Consider the following 21,475-nt stretch of genomic DNA (forward strand, 5'->3'; position numbering starts at 1 on the left):
TGCCTTCCTCTTCTATAATTACCAGGATAGTTGATGCACCAATTTCTTGTGATCTCGGCAAGCAAAATTTTGAACCAACATCAGTGCATCACGATCGTATAACAAAAAGTCCTTTGTCGAAAGAGCTCTAGCAAGTAGAGAATATCCTGTGCATGTGGTATATGAAAAGAGTCTAACAAATTCTCTCACTGGTGGCAGTAGTGACTGTAATGACTTGTGACATGCTCTTTGTATGCCTGTCAGCTTTGAAAACAGAAACATCATTAATAAGTGCAAAAGTAGGGACAGGCTAGCTGCTTCCTGCATGTTTTATAACTTGCATGTGATTGGACTGTTTTATGAGAACTTGTGTGTGCGCGTGCACTTTAGCTTCACTGGTGGTTTTGTTTATAGTGTGTCGTCAGTGTAGGCTTCCTTTCCGCAGTTTAGGCCTATATTGTGATCATATTACTAACAATAGCAATGATTATTTCTGAGTGTATGAAATGTGATGAGTGCAGAGACACCATCCAATACAATTCTGTGGTATTAGTACAATAAAGAGAGTGAAATATGATAACACGATATTGCCTCTTGAAAGTACAACTTTTCATCTTTTGAATGCAAAAAAAAAAAAAATGAAGCCAATATTAACCACGGAAAACTGCGGAAAACTGCTCATCACGTAGAAATATGTACTACTTACTTCCTGTAACCTCTACAAAAATATTGAACGATGAGCCTAAATGGGCGGGAAATATGTGGATGCTTTAAAATTTTCTCATCTAATGATAAAGTAGCAACAATTTACTCGCCTGTTTGTACCAGGGAATTTTTTTTTCTGACATTTTACTGGTCCAGAGCCAATGGGCTAGTGGTGGTATTAAGGTTTCATGAAAATCTGATTTCCTCTCAAAAATCTGATTTTGTTTTTAAGGATGTCCCATCTGTTTTGTTTTTTGTTTGTTTTGTTTTGTTTTGTTTTAATAATGTCAAGAAGCTGGTATCTCTGTGAGTGGTAAACAGAGAGAGAGAGAGAGAGAGAGAGAGAGAGAGAGAGAGAGAGGGAGAGGGAAAGAGAGATGTGCACCTGAGACATTGGTTGACACATTTTAATTGCAAGGTTAATCAATTCTGTAGAAAGATATTAAAAAGATATATTATGCCCTCTCATGTAGTTCCATCTGTACAGATCAGCAACAATGTTGTGCCGTTTGAGATTGGTTTCACTTCAATAAGTGTATGGTTGCACCACAATCACCGTATGTAAGAAGACTACGCAACAGCTCTCATGTAGCGATATTGCTGTGTTCAATACTCTGTTTCTTCTCAGTGAGGGCTAGAAATTATCATGAATTTTGTGTGCTCACAGGTGATAAAATGATCTGATATATATTGGGATATGTTTGTTTTTTATTTCCTCTTCAAAATCACTGCATTCCTTGTTGTTTTTTAATAAGAGCTGTGATACAAAATGATGGTGTAGTGCTTTTTTTTTGGGGGGGGGGGAATATCTTGCATATTGTTGACTGAATTCCCATAATGAATAGAAAATAAAGTTTTCTCCAAGATACCTATATCAGGGCTTGACAATAACTTTTTCTTTTAGTGGCCTGACAATGAAATTTAATCCCTGAGGGCTACAGCTAATGTTCAGCCTTGCATACATGATGTTGTATAATATGTTTATTAGAATACAGATAAAACTAGAGAGATATTGAAACAATGTAAATGATATTTCCTAGCTTATGTTGAGTCATAGTAAGTGCTCATGGAGAACTTTGCTGTCTCAACCACCTGATGTATATTTTTAGACAAGTGATGGAGATGTCTGCCTAGATGTAAGACACTTAACCCGTTGAGGACGAGTCCCGAGTATACTCGGGCAGGGGTCTATGGGAAATGGGTGTTGTAGCAAAATCAGTCCGTCCTCAACGGGTTAATGGCTGCAGTCTCCATGCTGATGTATTTCAATTGTATCTCTTCCTTTATAGTGCCTGGAATCAATAGCAGTAAAATCAGAAGAAATACACAGAGTGACCATATTTTGTCTTTTATGCTGTTCCCAAAACTTAGCACATTGATGCCAAAAAGAACATTTCTGGTAATAAAAAGGACCCAGTAAAATAAGTTTATTCTTTAAACTGATATTGAAGTTTATTCTGCAAACTGATATTGACACAGCTCAAGTGTAATGTACAAAAAAAAATCAAACCAATTATACATCTTTGCAGCTTCCATTCATATAATTTTGCATTTTAAAAAGTGTACTTATTCTACAATATGTACCCATGTAAATTGGATTCAAGCCTACATACAATTGTAGGCAGCAGATATGTATCATGGTGCACTTGTGTACCATGATATATATTATTTAAATAAATATATTTGGTGACGTTTATCATTATTGTCTGTGCCAACATGCTCTTTGTTGACAATAAGTAGAGAGTCTTGAAAGTGAAGGTCTTGCATAAATTTTTGTGGGCATCAGGTAAAGTAGTATTTTTATCTAATCTAGCATAACCTCTATACTAGAGAAGGTACTCACATAATGCTATATTACAATTCAGATAGTGTTTAAGATCGACGAATGTCATAATGAGTTTAAGGTTTGCAGAAAAAAATTGAGAAAAAACACTCTCACACGTTGATTTTATAGAGCTATTTCCATCAAGATCTATATTGTATCATGAGAATAGAGAACTAGTGCCCCATTTACATTACACTCTGTATTCAGGTCTCAAAGTTTCAAGTTGCATAATTATCCTTGCTAATTTGGTCTGTGAGACTTGGCTGAAATGAAGTCAGACGTTGCAGGTATGAGTGAACAGGTGAATATCTTGCATGATAGTAGAAATAATTATGACAATGGTGATTCCTCATCACCATAGTTCTCGAAAATTACACATCTTGGTATACAGAATGTTTCAAAGTGCTTAACATTCGGACATGCAGTACATTTAACCAGTTATGACCGTATGACATACATACTATATGTGACGTACTACATTTGAACACACAATTTGATAAAGCATAAGTTGTTCCAAATGTATGCACGCATAATTGACAGCAATGTTTTTTCTATTACGGATGACTGAAACTACTTGGTTCAAAATATTCATGAAGTAACTTTTTTTAAATTATTATTATTTTTTTTTTAATGATCCATCAGGCCACAAGTACTTACATGCTGGTCTAGAAATATGCTAATATAAATGTGTTCTATTTTTATGCCTCCGCCACAAAGTGGTGCCGAAGGCATTATGTTTTCAGGTTGTCCGTCCGTCCGTCCGTCCGTCCGCTTTCGTTTACGTGATAACTTGAGTAATATTCACTGGAATTTTACCAAATTTGGTCCAAGTATGAAGTATGATGGGGCAATTATTTGATTAGATTTTGGGTGAAATCAGCTAAAAGTCAAAGGTCAAAGGTGAAGGTCAAATCATGAAATTGTATCCGTTTACGTGATAACTCAAGACTGGATAGAGCAAATTTCACGAAACTTTGTTGGAGGATGATGTATGATTGGACAATTACTTGATTAGTTTTTCAGTGCAATCGGACAGAGGTCAAAGGTCAAAGATCAAGGTAAAATCCTAAAATTGATCTGTTTACGTGATAACTCAACACTGGATGAAGCAGCTTTCACCAAACTTGGTCCAAGAATGATGTATGATGGGACAATTAGTTGAGTAGATTTTAGTGACATTGGCAAGAGGTCAAAGGTCAAAAGGTCAAGGTCAAATGCTACAAATGTTGCAATTTCCCCCATATCTATGCAATGCCCAAAGGTATTTTCTTGAAACTTGGTGTGGACATGTACTACTGTGTAAAGATTCTCCAGAGAGAGTTTCATGTCATAAAGTCAAAGGTCAAAAGGTCAAAGGTTAGGTAAAAATGTTGCAATATCACTTTTCTCGCAAATGGTTCAATGTATCTTCGTGGAACTTGGTACATATACGCATGTACTGACTGGCAGGGATTATCTAGGGAATTTAGGGGTCATGGGTCAATAGTCAGGGGGTCAAAGGTCAAGGTCAACTCCTCAAAATTTTACTATTTCCCTCGTATACTAGTGTATGCAATGCTTGCATTATTAGTATCAAAACTATATGCATTACCTAATGGAGATTTTCTGGGAAATTTCCAGCCAGAAGGTCAAAGATCAAAGGTTAAGGGTCAAAGGCCAGACAGGTTTCAATGCCCCCCCCCCAAAAAAAAAAAAAACACAAAACAAAACAAAAAACAAAAACAAAAACAAACAAAACAAACAAAACATTTTGTACCATTATTACACTCTTTTTTCATACCGTGGAAATTACTCAATGCATAAACTTCAATTCCCCAAATATGTACTGCACTCTTAGAAAATTAAAGCAAACCCAGTTCAAGACATTTCTGACAAACCTGTCATTTCAATACTTTGCCACTTATGTGAAACTGTCATGGATCACACGTTGTGAAGACATTGTAGTATACGCCTATTGGGAGACTCATGCATTATGGCGGAGGCATCAGTCGCCATAGCGACATTTCTAGTTACCCTGTGAAATAATGGTGCTTGAAAAAAAAAATTATTCATATTCTAAATGATAGAAATCTTAAATTATTACTTTCAGTATTACCAGCAAGCATTCACAAATAGAATAAATCTGTATTTCATGTTGATTGATTTCACTTAGGTCTCTATGTCAAACTAAATCTCTCAAGTAGAAACTATCAAATCTTCTATATTAGCAGTTCCTTTGATACAACTTTTTCCTTGGCCATCCTTTGTCATGCAGTTACAATTTTGATACAATCACAAAGTAGCCAGACACAGCATGCATTCTGTTTAACAAGTTTGTTGCAGTATACAGCATCAAAACGTAATGCTTCACTGAGCAAAGTAGTTTCACTATTCTATGGAAATTAAAGAATATGAAGAAAGATTTTTAAAAAGAACAACAAAATTTATTGACAGCATGCAGTGTCAGGAATGTTGGTCAAGCAAATGATTGATTACCTGACTGGCACAGTACACAGTGGACTCCCATTATAACAAAGTCCTTGGTACCAGCAGTTTTCTTTTGTTATATCGAAACTTTGTTATAACCGAACAATTAAACAATAGAAATACATGGAGCGGATAATGTTGCGGCCTGAATTTTTACTTTGTTGTAACCAGAATTTCGTTATAACCGTGTTCGTCATAATGGGAGTGCACTGTACATGCTCTCATACAGAGTGATGTGTAGATGATATGCTCTTGTTAATTACATATTATCCACACCTGTTCCATTTCCTTGCTATACACTCTTCCTCATGAATTTTCTTGTAAGTACATGTTGGACAAGTACAAATATACATGCTCAATAGCTGATGGTCATAACAGAAAAAAGAAAATGGTTATGGTGAAATCAATTATTTAAGATTGAACCTTTGCAATGATATACATTTCAGACAATCAGAATTCAGCGTTCAAGACCAGTTATACATTAGTGTTTTCCCCCGTAATTTCAAAACAAGACACTTCATACAACAGAGTTCAGGCTTGGTTTACCAATTCTAAAGAAGGTCCCTTCTTAATTGCGCATTTGCAGCAGAATTATCTTGGTGTTACATACCGCAGTAATTTGTTGGCACTCATCTTGTTGGCAAAAAAAAAAAGAAAATGGTAAAAAATACTGCAGTAATTCATTTGGTACTCCTATCATTCAAGAAATATGTTTCTATTCCTGATAAACATTGCGCATGCCTGTTTCTACTGTGGGAAAAGACACAAATGAATATGTCACATGAGAGCTGCACAATTGGTGCTATTACATTACATAATTCACACTCACATGTATCTCAAATTATGTGCATTTTATACAAAGTTTGAAATATCACTGCATGTAAGTGCAGTGTACCTCATTATCTCATGATGTATTTCGCATTGTATCTGCCATACATCAATCTGTGTCTTTTAGCCTTCCCTTGTAAAGACATTTCCTTTTCAGCTCACAAAATTCAGCATGATTCAATTGGTATGTAATTGAATTCCTCTCGTATGAGCTTGTGTCGAAATTGCTCCCAGAACAAATCTTGCCTGTCTGTATTCTTAGCCCACATCAAGGTAGCTCTGTTGGCATTCAGGAGAAGTCGTACCAGATAGGGGAGTTGATCGTCGGAGATTTCCTCAAGGAAAATCAGTGTGACTCTGTCCAATCTGGTCTCATTAAGGTGTTCCAGAGCCATCCGCACCTTGGACATGAACCATGTGTCTGCCACTGACTCGTTGCTTAGTACGAGAAGGGTCTTGTAGCTGATTTCCATGGCATTGTATAGGGCGTCCACGTAGTGCATACCAGCATTTAGATAGTTGTCAGCCCACAGAATGTTTGTGAAGTATGGAAACCTCTCTTCCATAGCAGGCTTCATGGTGCCATTGATCCATTCTGCATCAGCATCGTTGAACATGACATTGAGCTGGTATTGGTAGTTGTCGGCATTGTACTCCTCAAGGTCGTCATATCCGCGAATGGCCATTTTCATGAGGCAGACCTTGTTCCTCAGCCACCATCGCTTGCGATAAGCAAGCACACAAAGGAGTGATAGTACTATGAGTACCAGAAATGTTGTCACAATAGGCATGGCCAGACTCACAGCGCAAAGCTCCTTAGGATGAAACTGCAGGAGGGGTTTGTTGGCAGTACCCATCGTGGATGTCCTTTCACAAACAGTCTTGTTAGCATGCATAAGTGCAATGTTATCGGTGTCCAGCAGAGTTCTGAACCATGCCAACTCACAGGAGCAGATAATTGGATTTTTGGACAAATCAATTTCCACATTTCTGGGGAATACTGTGCCTGGAAGCACAGTACTCACATGATTCTGTGACATAAATATTTTTGAAAGATTAGGTGTGCTATTGAACAGTGTGACTGGAATAGACTGTATGAAATTGCCTTGAACAAAAACAGAATTAAGTCGTTGCAAACCACTGAGTGTTTGTGTGTGCAATTTTATGAGTTGGTTGCCATGCAAACGCAAACTTGATAGAAGAGTCAGACTCTCAAACAGTTTTGCTTCAACAGCTGTAATTCTAGAATTGGAAATATCTAATATCTTGAGTTTAGTTAGTGGATCAAATGTACCAGGCTCTATTTTGTTTCGAAAATAGTTTCCTTGCAAGAAGAGTTGCTCCAAAGATTTTAGGCCCAAGAACAGGGAAGATCGTTTGGAACTATTGAACAGATGCGTACTTTGCAGGTTGGTGAAGCTCATGTCAAGCATTGTGAGGGATGCAGTACCACTAAATTGATCTGTTGAATTCATTTGCAAAGGTGAATGGGATAGATCCAGTTTTTGCAGTTTGTCCAAGGTACGAAAATCTTCATGTATTTGTAGATTTTTCTCATATGTAAGAATCAGTTCTTTCATCTGCCGTGTGCTGGCAAATGCTGAAGTAAATTCAGAGTTAATATCATTGTAAGACATATTAAGGTATTGCAAATGGGACAATCCCCCCAATAGACTTTTTGTTATTTGTGTCATTTTGTTGGAGCAGAGGTCAAGATTGACAAGTGATGTCATAGAAGTGAACTTGTCTCGACTGTTTTCTAATGAGTTGTAAGACAGGTTGAGATGGAGTAATGAACTCAACCCCTCAAAAGAAGCAGAATGTAGTCTCATTATCTTGTTGTAAGATAGCAGCAGTCGAAGGAGATGTTCATTGCAGTGAAAGGCACCATCTGGCAGAAATATGATTTGATTGTGTGATAGGTCAAGAACCTGCAAATCATCTAGTGAACAGAAAGATGTATTTTGGATACTGAAAACTTTATTTTCCCTTATAATGAGAGTTTGCGTCCAATTCAGTCCCAAAAATGCAAACTCAGGAATTTTCTGAATAAGATTGGATGCCAAATCTACAATCTTGATGTTGGGAAAGTTGAAGTCATGTGCTGACACATTCACAGGAATTATTTCCTTGATGGAAGAGCCATACAAGGATAACACTGTGATATTTGCTGTGCCCATGAATGCCAATACCTCAAGACTTTTAATGCTGTTTCCTCGGAGCAAAATGCTTCTGACAAAAGGAAGTTCAGAGAATACCATTGGCTCTAGGTGAAGCCACTTGTTCCCACTCAAAACTAAATGTGACAATGAACATTTCTTGAGAGGTAAGAAGTCTTCCTTGTGGATAGATGATAGGTTGTTTGCTGACAAATCAATAGATATATCATCCCATCTAGACAATGGATCGAAGTGGAGAGACTGTATCCAGTTTGCTGAGATTGTAAATGTTGTCAGCTTTGGTAACTCTGCAATGGCTGCACTTGGCATTGAAGTAAAATTGTTCTTTATAAGAATCAGAGTTTTAAGGTTGATATTAGCATGAAACAGTCCATTTTGAAATCCAGTTAACTTGTTGCGCGATAAGATCAGTACTTGAAGATGTTCAAGCCAGGTGAAGGTGCCATTTTCAATGCGGATGAGCCGGTTATATGCCACATTTAGCTTGAGAAGATTTCCATGGCCATGAAAGGAATTGTGGAGAAGTTCTGATATCCAGTTATGTGATAGATTCAAAATGAAAGTATCGTTTGGAAGGTCCCCAGGAACTTCTGTCAAGTTTTGTTTTGTGCAGTCAGCACGAGTACCTTCACTACTGTCACTGAAACAACAATGATCTTCGCTGAGCACCAGTTTTCTTGTTCTGATCAGTTCTGATGAAAATATGCCTCGTATCCATAGAAACGTGAAGAGGTAGAGGGCAGCGCAAGCCTGGGTATGCATTGTGGGCTCCTATATGTAGTCATCAGCGTGTTAAGAATCACCTCAGAGCTTGGCGAGTGTCATTATACTCCCAGAATGAGTGGTGAGACACTTAATCTTTACAAAGATAGAACTGGTCATCAAAGGTAGTTACTGCCCAAAGTGTTGACAGACACTATGCACTGAGAAGAATAAGTGAGAGATTTAAGTGTCTTCCTCTTCTATAATTGACCAGGATAGTTGATGCACCAATTTCTTCTGATCTCGGCAAGCAAAATTTTGAACCAACATCAGTGCATGTCAATCGAGATAACGAAAAGTCCTTTGTCGAAAGAGCCGTAGCAAGTAGAGAATATCCTGTGTGTGTGGTATGTGAAAAGAGTCTAACAAATTCTCTTCCTGGTGACTGTAGTGACTGCAGTGACTTGTGATATGCTCTGCATATATGCCTGTCAGCTTTGAAAACAGAAACATCATATAAAAAGTGGGGACGGGCTGCTTCCTGTGTTTTATATCTTGCATGTGATTGGACTGTTATATGAGAATTGTGTGTGGTTATGCGTGCACTTTTACTTTACTAGTAGTTTTGTTCATTTGTGATCAATGTAGGCTTCCTTTCCACAGTTTAGGCCTATATTGTGATCATGTTACTAACAATAGCAATGATTATTTCTGAGTATATGAAATGTGATGAGTGCAGAGACACCATCCAATACAATTCTGTGGTATAAGTACGATAAAGAGAGTGAAATATGATAACACGATATTCTTGAAAGTACAACTTTTCATCTTTTGAATGCAAAAAAAGAGAAGAAAATGAAGCCAATATAAACCACGGAAAACTGCTTATCACATAGAAATATGTACTACTAACTTCCTGCAACCTCTACAAAAATGTTGAACGATGAGCCTAGATGGGCGGGAGGTATGTGGATGCTTTAAAATTTTCTCATCTAATGATAAAGTAGTACAATTTACTTGCCTGTTTGTACCAGGGATTTTTTTTTTCTGACATTTTACTGGTCCAGAGCCAATGGGCTAGTGGTGGTATCAAGATTTCATGAAAATCTGATTTCCTCTCAAAAATCTGATTTTTTTTTTAAGGATGTCCCATCTGTTTTGTTTTGTTTCTTTGTTTTGTTTTGTTTTAATGTCAAGAAGCTGGCATCTCTGTGAGTGGTTTAAAAACATACATTTTGTAGGCTCGAAACCATCCATCACTTTTTTTGAGAGAGAGAGAGAGAGAGGGAGAGGGAAAGACATTGGTTGACACATTTTAATTGTAAGATTAATCAATTCTGTGGAAAGATATTAAAAAGATATATTATGCCCTCTCATCTAGTTCCATCTGTACAGATCAGCAACAATAATGTTGTGCCGTTTGAGATTGGTTTCACTTTAATAAGTGCATGGTTGCACCACAATCACCATATGAAAGAAGGCTATGCAACAGCTCTCGTATAGTGATATTGCTGTGTTCAATACTCTGTTTCCTCTCAGTGAGGGCTAGAAATTATCATGAATTTTTTTTTTTGTGCTCACAGGTAATAAAATGATCTGATATATATTGGGATATGCTTGTTTTTTATTTCCCCTTCAAAATCACTGCATTCCTTGTTGTTGTTTTTTAATAAGAGCTGTGATGCAAAATGATGGTGTAGTGCTTTTTGCATCCTTTATTTATTTTATTTTTTTTTTTGGGGGGGGGCATATCTTGCATATTGTTGACTGAATTCCCATAATGAATAGAAAATAAAGTTTTCTGCAAGATACCTATATCAAGGCTTTGACATTAACTTTTTCTTTTAAGCCCTTTTTACACTTGTGTTTCTTAACCCCGGACTTTCTCTGACCCAGGACTATCGTTAGTCCCGTACCAATTTTTTCAGCTTTTTACACTGGCCAATTAGTCCCGTACTATCTCTTGTCCGGGGCTAAGGAGAAAACTGACCTTTTTACACTTGTATTTCTTAGCCCCGGACTTTCCAAACCACATGAATATTCATGATTACGCTGTGTACTGTACATGTACATGCACGCACCGGCAGCACTTGATTACCTCGTTTCTGATTGGTCAGTGAGGGTCGGACTTCGTCTCCGTCGCTTAGCCCAGGATTATTTTTTCATTCTATTTACACTCACTTGCTTGGCACCGCAATTGCGGTGCTAACCCTGCTATTTTGCAGGGCCAGATAGTACCGGACTATCGGTGGGGCTAGCCCACTTTGGCAAAAACGAGTGTAAACAGAAAGTGGGCTAAGGATAGTCCCGTACCAACGGTGGGGCTAAGGCCCCCCCTTAGCCCCACCGTTGGTACGGGACTATGCAAAAATTTACAAGTGTAAAAAGCCCTTTAGTGGCCTGACAATGAAATTTAATCCCTGAGGGCTATAGCTAGCGTTCAGCATTGCGTACATGATGTTGTATAATATGTTTATTAGAATACAGATAAAACTAGAGAGATATTAAAACAATATAGATAATATTTCCTAGTTTATGATGAGTCATAGTAAGTGCTCATGGAGAACTTTGCTGTCTCAACCACCTGATGTATATTTTTAGACAAGTGATGGAGATGTCTGCCTAGATGTAAGACACTTAATGGCTGCAGTCTCCATGCTGCTGTATTACAATTGTATCTCTTCCTTTATAGTACCTGGGATCAATAGAAATAAAATCAGAAGAAATACACTGAGTGACCATGTTTTTGTCTTTTATGCTGTTCCCAAAACTCAGCACATTGATGCCAAAAAGAACATTCATGAGACAAATCTCTCGTTTGAAGAAGCTACACCCATGTAGACAATGCCAGTGTATATCTTGGCAATCAAGGACTTAAAAACCAAAGATATAAAACACCAGTTTCTTGACCCTGGCCTAATCTAAACATCAGTCACCGCCACAGGGGGGGGGGGGGGGGGGGGGGGCACCCGCGAGAGGAGGAGATTGTTTTGGTTTTAGCATGGGCTATGTAGCTCCATGGTGCGTGTGTGTGTCGGCAAACTCCTATAATGCTCTCCTTCTTATTCCTGTATTTTCATTATTTATGGGTCAAATTTTTCGTTCGAAATTTAAAACGTATGACCATAGAATTTCTCAGTAGAATATAAAATTTAAAACTTTAGAAAGAATAGAGAAAATTGAGTTCACTTTGAATGGTCTGCCACAGGCAGATATCCTTATCATGTTCTTACGTAATATGACAGCTGTTGCAGTCATTAAACCCTGGCTTGGCCTCCAGGTTTGCTACGCCTGAGTAGAAAGTTATTTTGCAATGGGCAAATACATATCCTCCCACTTCTCAAATGAGGACTCGTTAGGGGGGTATAGCACCCCATCAGCTTCGTTTGCCAATGGGGTCTCGTCTCAAACGGGGGTTTGACGGCATGTCTGGTAATAAGTAGGACCCAGTAAAATAAGTTTATTCTTTAAACTGATATTGAAGTTTATTCTTAAAACTGATATTGACACAGCTCAAGTGTAATGAACAAAAAAAAAAAAAAAAAAACCAATGATACATCTTTGCAGCTTCCATTCATATAATTTTAGATTTTAAAAAGTATAGTATTCTACAATATGTACCCATGTAAATTGGATTCAAGCCTACATAGTATACAATTGTAGGCAGCAGATATGTATCAGGGTGCACTTGTGTACCATGATATACAATGTATATTATTTGAATAAATATATTTGGTGACGTTTATCATTATTGTCTATGTCAACATGCTCTTTGTTGACAATATGTTGAGAGTCTTGAAAGTGAAGGTCTTGCATAAATTTTTGTGGGCATCAGGTGAATTAGTAGTTTTATCTAATCTAGCATAACCTCTATACTAGAGAAGGTACTCACATAATGCTATATTACAATTCAGATAGTGTTTAAGATCGACGAATGTCATAATGAGTCCAAGGTTTGCAGAGAAAAAAATTGAGAAAAAATACTCTCACACGTTGATTTTATACAGCTATTTCCATCAAGATCTATATTGTTTCATGAGAATAGAAAACTAGTGCCCCATTTACATTACACTGTGTATTGAGGCCTCACAGATTAAAGGGGCTGTACAGTACTGGTTGAGGTGGGGATTCATGTTTTTTACATTCCTCAGTGAGATAATGAATAACCTCTTATGAAAATTGAAAGAGCATGTAATTTTAAGGATTCAACATTCATTTGATGAAAATTGATTTTCAAATGGCTGAGATATCCAAAAAAGTAATAATGATAAAAGACTACAGGCCACAACTTTATTAGGATCTCTTTGTTTCACCTTGTTTTTGGATATCCCGGCCACTTCAAAACCGATTTTCATCAAATAAACTTTTGATACCCCTTAGAATTGCGCGCTCTTTGACATCTCACATAGTGGTTTCTGAATATCTCACAAAATGTTAAAAGCTAAATCCTCACCTCAACCAGAACTCTACACACCTCTTAAAGTTTCAAAATTATCCTTGCTAATTTGGTCTGTGAGACTTGGCTGAAATGAAATCAGATGTTGCAGGTATGATTTAACAGGTGAATATCTTGCATGATAATTATGACAATGGTGATTCCTCGTTACCATAGTTATCAAACATTATAGTATACATACAGAATGTTTCAAAGTGCTTAACATTCGGACATGCAGTACATTGAACCAATTATGACCGTATGACATATATATATGTGACATACTACATCTGAACACACAATGTGATAAAGCATAAGTTGTTCCAAATGTATGCGTGCATAATTGACAGCAATGTTTTTTCTATCATGGATGACTGAAACTACTTGGTTCAAAATATTCATGGAGTAGCTTTTTTTTAATTATTTTCTTTTTGATGATTCATCAGGCCACAAGTATTTACATGCTGATCATATAGAAATGTGTTCTATTTTTGCCCTTTGAAATAATGGTGCTTGAAAAAAATAATTTTTCGTATTTTGAATGATAGAAATCTTAAATTATTACTTTCAGTATTACCAGCAAGCATTCACAAATAAAATAAATCTGTATTTCATGTTGGTTGATATCACTTTAATAGGTCTCTATGTCAAACTAAATCTCTCAAATAGAAACTGTCAAATCTTCTGTATTAGCAGTTCCTTTGATACAACTTTTTCCTTGGCCATCCTTTGTCATGCAGTCACAATTTTGATACAATTTCAAAGTAGCCAGACACAGCATGCATTCTGTTTAACAAGTTTGTTGCAGTATACAGCATCAAAACATAATACTTCACTGAGCAAAGTAGTTTCACTATTCTATGGAAATTAAAGAATATGAAGAAAGATTTAAAAAAGAACAACAAAATTTATTGACAGCATGCAGTGTCAGGAATGTTGGTCAAGCAAATGATTGATTGCCTGACTGGCACAGTAAACAGTGGACTCCCATTCCAACAAAGTCCTTGGTACCAGCATTTTTCTTTTGTTATATCGAAACTTCGTTATAACCGAACAATTAAACAATAGAAATACATGGAGCGGATAATGTTGCGGCCTGAATTTTTACTTTGTTGTAACCAGAATTTCGTTATAACCGTGTTCGTCATAATGGGGAGTGCACTGTACATGCTCTCATACAGAGTGATGTGTAGATGATATGCTCTTGTTAATTACATATTATCCACACCTGTTCCATTTCCTTGCTATACACTCTTCCTCATGAATTTTCTTGTAAGTACATGTTGGACAAGTACAAATATACATGCTCAATAGCTGATGGTCATAACAGAAAAAAGAAAATGGTTATGGTGAAATCAATTATTTAAGATTGAACCTTTGCAATGATATAAATTTCAGACAATCAGAATTCAGCGTTCAAGACCAGTTATACATTAGTGTTTTCCCCCGTAATTTCAAAACAAGACACTTCATACAACAGAGTTCAGGCTTGGTTTACTGATTCTAAAGAAGATCCCTTCTTAATTGCGCATTTGCAGCAGAATTATCTTGGTGTTACATACCGCAGTAATTTGTTGGCACTCATCTTGTTGGCAAAAAAAAGAAAATGGTAAAAAATACTGCAGTAATTCATTTGGTACTCCTATCATTCAAGAAATATGTTTCTCTTCCTGATAAACATTGCGCATGCCTGTTTCTACTGTGGGAAAAGACACAAATGAATATGTCACATGAGAGCTGTACAATTGGTGCTATTACATTACATAATTCACACTCACATGTATCTCAAATTATGTGCATTTTGTACAAAGTTTGAAATATCACAGCATGTAAGTACCTCATTATCTCATGATGTATTTCGCATTGTATCTGCCATACATCAGTGTGTGTCCTTTGCTTTCCCTTGCAAAGACATTTCCTTTCCAGCTCAGAAATTAGCATGATTCAATTGGTATGTAATTGAATTCCTCTCGTACAAGCCTGTGCCGAAATTGCTCCCAGAACAAATCTTGCCTGTCTGTATTCTTAGCCCACATCAGGGTAGCTCTGTTGGCATTCAGGAGAAGTCGTACCAGATAGGGGAGTTGATCGTCGGAGATTTCCTCAAGGAAAATCAGTGTGACTCTATCCAATCTGGTCTCGTTAAGGTGTTCCAGAGCCATACGCACCTTGGACATGAACCATGTGTCTGCCACCGATTGGTTACTTAGCACGAGAAGGGTCTTGTAGCTGATTTCCATGGCATTGTATAGGGCGTCCACGTAGTGCATGCCAGCATTCAGATAGTTGTCAGCCCACAGAATGTTTGTGAAGTATGGAAACCTCTCTTCCATAGCAGGCTTCATGGTGCCATTGATCCATTCCGCATCAGCATCGTTGAACATGACATTGAGCTGGTATTGGTAGTTGTCGGCATTGTGCTCCTCAAGGTCCTCATATCCGCGAATGGCCATTTTCATGAGGCAGACCTTGTTCCTCAGCCACCATCGCTTGCGATAAACAAGCACACAGAGGAGTGACAGTGCTATGAGTACCAGAGATGTCACAATTGTCACGACAGGACTCACAATGCAAAGCTCCTCAGGATGAAACTGCAGAAGGGGTTTGTTGGCAGTACCCATCGTGGATGTCCTTTCACAAACAGTCTTGTTAGCATGTATAAGTGCAATGTTATTTGTGTCCAGCAGAGTTCTGAACCATGTCAACTCACAGGAGCAGATAATTGGATTTTTGGACAAATCAATTTCCACATTTCTGGGGAATACTGTGCCTGGAAGCACAGTACTCACATGATTCTGTGACATAAATATTTTTGAAAGATTAGGTGTGCTGTTGAACAGTGTGACTGGAATAGACTGTATGAAATTGCTTTGAACAAAAAGAGAATGAAGTTGTTGCAGGCCACAAAGTGTTTGTGTGTTCAATTCTATGAGTTGGTTGCCATGCAGACGTAAACTTGATAGAAGAGTCAGGCTGTTGAACAGTTTTGCTCTGACAACTGTAATTTTAGAATTAGAAATATCCAATACCTTGAGTTTAGTCAGTGGATCAAATGTACCAGGTTTCAATTTGTTTAAGAAGTTGTTGCCTTGCAAGAAGAGTCGTTCCAAAGATTTCAGGCCCAAGAACAAGGAAGATCGTTTGGAAATGTCAAACAGATGCATACTTTGCAGGTTGGTGAAGCTCATGTCAAGCATTATGAGGGATGCAGTACCACGAAATTGATCTGTTGAATTCATAGTCAGAGGTGAATGGGATAGATTCAGTTTTTGCAGTTTGTCCAAGGTGCAAAAGTCTTCATGTAGATGCAGATTTTTCTCATATGAAAGAATCAGTTCTTTCATCTTCCGTGTGCTGGCAAAAGCTGAATTAATGTCAGATTCAATATCATTGTTAGACATGTTAAGATACTGCAAATGAGAAAGTTTCCTGAATAGATTTTTTGTTAGTCTTGTCATTTTGTTGCAGCAAAGGTCAAGATTGACAAGGGATGGCATAAAAGTGAACTTGTCTAGACTGTTTTCTAATGAGTTGTAAGACAGGTTCAGATGGAGTAATGAACTCAATCCCTTAAAAGAAGTAGAATGTAGTCTCATTATCTTGTTGTAAGATAGCAGCAGTTCAAGGAGATGTTTATTGCAGTGAAAGGCAAAATCTGGCAGAAATATGATTTGATTATGTGATAGGTCAAGAACCTGCAAATCATCTAGTGAACAGAAAGATGTATTTTGGATACTGAAAACTTTATTTTCCCTTATAATGAGAGTTTGCGTCCAATTCAGTCCCAAAAATGCAAACTCAGGAATTTTCTGAATAAAATTGTCTGTCAAATCTATGATCTCGATGTTTGGAAAACTGAAATTGTATGCTGATGAATTAACAGGGATTATTTCCTTAATTGAAGAGTTTTGTAGAGATAACTCAGTGATATATGCTTTGCCCATGAATGCCAGGACCTCAAGCTTTGTAATGTTAATCCCATGGAGCAAAATGCTGCTGACAAAAGGAAGTCCAGAGAATACCATAGGTCCTAGAAGGTGAAGCCGCTTGTTTCTGCTCAGGACTAAAGATGACAATAAACAATTCTTCAGAGGTAGAAAGTCATGCTGTTGGATAGATGACAGATTGTTTTGCGACAAATCGATGGATATATTGTCCCATCTAGATAAAGGATCAAAATGGAGAGACTGTATCCTGTTCGCTGAAAGAGTAAGTTGTGTCAGCTTTGGTGACCCTGCAAAGGCTGCACTGGGCGTTGAAGTCAAATTCGTCTTTGTGAGAGGAAGAGTTTCAAGATTGATTTTTGCATGAAACCATCCACCTTGAAATTCAGTTAACCTGTTGTATGATAAATTCAGTACTTGAAGATGTTCAAGAGAGGAGAATGTGCCATTTTCAATTTGGATGAGCCGGTTATATGCCACATTTAGCCTTAGAAGATTTCCATGACCATGAAAGGAATTATGGAAAAGTTCTGATATCCAGTTGTGTGATAGATTCAAAATGACAGTGTCATTTGGAAGGTCCCCAGGAACTGTTGTCAAGTTTCGTCTTGTGCAATCAGCACAAATACCTTCTCCACTGTTACTGAGACAACAGTGATCTTCGCTGAGCACATGTTGCTTTCTTGTTCCGATCAGTTCTGATGAAAATATGCCTCCTATCCATAGAAATGTGAAGAGGTAGAGTGCAGCGCAAACTAGGGTATGCATTGTGGGCTCCTATTCAGTCATCAACGCATAAAGGATCACTTCAAAGCTTGGCAAGTGTCAGTACTCCCGGAATGAACGGTGAAACACTTTATCTTTACAAAGATGGAACTGGTCATTGAAGGGAGTTACTACCCAAAGTGGTGACAAACACTAAAAAGATGCACTTGGAAGAATATATGTGAGAAAGTAAATTGTCTTCCTCTTCTGTGATTTACCAGGATAGTTGGTGCACCAATTTTGCTGATCTCGGCAAGCATGATTTTGATCTTGAATTAGTGCATCTCAGGGTAACCGATGAGTCCTTCTTTATCTAAAGAGTTGATGTAGCAAGTAGAGAAATCCTTTGCACACAGTATGTGAAAAGAGTCAAACAACTTCTCTCTTGTGGTGGCTGTAGCGACTGCAATGACTTGCTGTGGCATGCTCCCCGTGTGCCTGTCTGCTTTTAAAACAGAAACATCATTGAGTGGAGAAATAGGGGCAGACTGTTTCCTTTGTTTAATAACTTGCATGTGATCTGATCACTTTATGAGAACTTGTGTACGTGTGTACGTGCACTTTAATTGCTTCACTGGTAGTTTTGTTACAGTGTGATCATTATAGGCTTCCTCTCCACAGTATAGGCATACATTGTGAACATGTTACTGACAATAGGAATGATTGTTTCTGAGATGTAATGAGTGCAGAGTTGCCAAACAATACGATTTCGTAGTATTTAGTATGATAAACAGAGTGAAATTTGATAGTACAATAATTGCCTCTTGAAAGTAGGACTTTTCATCATTAAAAAAAAAAAATGAAGCCAATATAAACTGCATAAAATTGCAGAAAACCGTTTCTTCACATAGAAAGATGAACTACTGAATTCCTGCAACCCCTACAAAAATGTTAAATGACGAACGTAAATGGGCAGGAAATATGCAGATGCTTTACAATTTGCTCATCAAGTGATGGGCTAGTGGTAGTGTCAAGATTTCATGAAAATCTGATTTTCGTATCAAAAATTTGATTATTTTTTAGGATATCCCATCTGTTTTTGTTTTTGTTTTAATGGCAAGAAGTTAGCATATCTGTGAGTGGTATACATGCCTTTTGTAGGCTCGATACCATCCATCAATGTGTCCATCAATCCATCATGTGTGTGTCTTGTTGTTGTTGTTTTTTTGAGAGAGAGAGAGAAAGAAAGAGAGATCTGAACATTGGTTGATGCATTTTAATTGTAAGATTTATTGGTTCTGTAGGAGGATGTTTTAAAAGATATATTATGCCCGCATATCTTGTTTCATCAGTACAGAGCAATAATGTTGTGCCATCTTCTGATTGGTTTCACTTTTGTAAGTGTATGATTGCAACACAATTACCACGTGAAAGAAGGCTATGCCACCGCTGTTGTCTAGTGGTATTGCTTGTTCCACACTCTTTGATGACTAAGAAACTGTTTCCTCTCAGTGAGAGCTAGAAATAATCAGGAACTTTGTGTGCTCACAGGTAATAGAATAATGTGATATATGAGGATATGTTAGTTTTTTATTTCCTCTTCAAAATGACTGTATTCCTTTATTCATTAATTTTTAAATAATAACAGCAATGATATGAAACGATTGTGTAGTGCTTTTTGTATACATTTGTTTGTCTGTTTGTTTGTTTTTTTGGGGGGGAGGGGGTATTTTGCATACTGTACAAGTGGATATTTTCGCGCGACTAATTTTTCACGATCGGTGGGGTAAGAAGAGTTTCGCGTGTTTTTAATTCCGCGGAATCAAGACATCAACTACTGGAACATATGGCGAGCAAAAATATTCGCGTGTTTTTATTTTTGTGCTAGTTTCGGGTTGCGCGAAAATTTCAACACCGCGAAAATTTCCACTTTTACAGTATTGTTAACTGAATCCCTATAGGAAACAGAAAATAAAGTTTTTTCAATATACCCATATCAAGGATCTACACAAACTTTTTCTTTTGGTAGCCGACAATGAATTTAATGGCTGAGGCCACAGCTAATGTTCAGCCTTGCCTATATACAATGTACGTATGTGTGTACAGTATGTCCAAAAAAAAATTACAATCAGATTTTCGAATTGATAACACCCAATGTGATTGACCTGTCTAAATGCTACTTCAGGGTCATAAAATATAACATCTTAGCTCTATTTTGCAGAAAACCCCATTCAATTTGGTTAAGCGGTCACAGAGAGATGTAGTTACTTGTAAAGCATGTCATGAGTCTGATTCTTCCAATTTTAGCACTTAGATGCTCGTGTGTGTGAATACAATAGACAGAACTTGGAAGGAAGAGATTCCTGACATCCTCTACAAAATTCCTCATTTCTCTTTGACCACTGAAGCAAATCGAATGGGGTTTTCTGTAAGATGTGGGCAATAAGTTGTAGTTTTATATCCTGAAATTATATTTAGATTGATTCACTATTTTTAAAGATATCATTGCGGAGGGTCCCGTTGTAATTTTTTTTTGGGGGGACATACTGTATTAAAATACAGATACAACCAGAGAGATAGTATGAGTATCATATAGTTTATTGTGAGTCATAGTAAGTGATCGTTGAGAACTTTGCTGTCTCAAGCACCTGTCATATTTTTAGACCAGTGATGGGATATGTCTGCCTAGATGTAAGTCATCTGATGGCTATAGTCTTCATGCTGCTATATGACAATTGTATCTCTTCCTTAGTGCCTGAAATTTGAGCACAACTGTCATATAAAGGCAAACAATATAAGTTAGGAGTAGAGGTATCAGTAATCAGTTTAATCTACAAAAGGCCCTTGAGACTTCGTAATCTGTGTGGCGACAATAAAATGCCTCCTCAAAAGGGCAGACCCACATGGAATTACACCGCTGATAATCCTGAAAGGCTTTCATTAGACAGAGAACCTATCCCCTACCGTTATTAAAGGATTGTGCATTTTAATCTACTCGAGCGCACCTGATATTTGCCTCACAGTGAGTTGTACTGAAGTGTCACTTTTGCAAAATACCCTTGCGAAGTCAGTGACAGAGTAGGCACATGTACAGTTGTACTTCTGAGTTTTGTGCCACACACTTTGCTTTATGTAACATCTTGGAAGAGTGCTAGGGCAAGCACCAATTTGTGTGTAGTGAGAAGGGGAAGATTCTTCGTTAGTAAGGTAAGAATGCTCCATAGGTATTGACATTCCATCCACACAGAATGTCCTAAACTGTAGCATCCGAGTGTGTTGTTTGAAGTCAGCCGTTATTACCAGGGTTTGTAATATGGCTTAGCCAAGATACAAAGAAGGGTCATGTAAACTAAAGACATGTAACTTGCCATCTATAATTCATATGTGTGTGTATAATGTGTTTGTGTATATGTGTGTACAAATGTGTTTTTCTTTCTATTATCACACAATAAACCATTCTTCATCACTTGATCCAAAAAAGAGAAACTACCTAAATGTAACTCCCAATTATAAAGGTTGTAGACTTTCTCTATGATAAAGTCTTAGCTTTAGTTCCTTGTACATTGTACTTAGATGCAGTATTACAAACTTGTATTGAAACTAAGAAATATTCTTAATTAATTTCAAAAATATTCCTCTTCTTCATATGAATTCAAGCAAGCAAAAAACTCTTGTACTTTTTAAAACATGTACAACCCTTTTGCTC

The 21,475-nt window shown here is 37.3% G+C and overlaps 3 protein-coding genes across 3 annotated transcripts in view; 1 reads left to right on the forward strand and 2 right to left on the reverse strand.

The window, feature by feature from the left end:
- LOC139718269 (cilia- and flagella-associated protein 337-like) overlaps positions 1–21,475 on the forward strand; it is a 130,972-nt gene that overhangs the window by 89,780 nt on the left and 19,717 nt on the right. The gene's annotated exons all lie outside the window — the stretch shown is intronic.
- LOC139718275 (toll-like receptor 4) lies at positions 5,971–8,073 on the reverse strand. Its single transcript, XM_071629759.1, has one exon. It carries the CDS (start codon positions 8,062–8,064, stop codon positions 5,971–5,973), a length of 2,094 nt encoding a protein of 697 aa, XP_071485860.1. The 5' UTR covers positions 8,065–8,073.
- LOC139718276 (uncharacterized) lies at positions 15,055–18,305 on the reverse strand. Its single transcript, XM_071629760.1, has one exon. It carries the CDS (start codon positions 17,830–17,832, stop codon positions 15,055–15,057), a length of 2,778 nt encoding a protein of 925 aa, XP_071485861.1. The 5' UTR covers positions 17,833–18,305.

Source organism: Diadema antillarum, unplaced genomic scaffold (assembly GCF_040938485.1).
Source record: "Diadema antillarum isolate AM-2024a unplaced genomic scaffold, OU_Dant_1.0 scf00000092, whole genome shotgun sequence".
Classification (NCBI taxonomy): Eukaryota; Metazoa; Echinodermata; class Echinoidea; order Diadematoida; family Diadematidae; genus Diadema; species Diadema antillarum.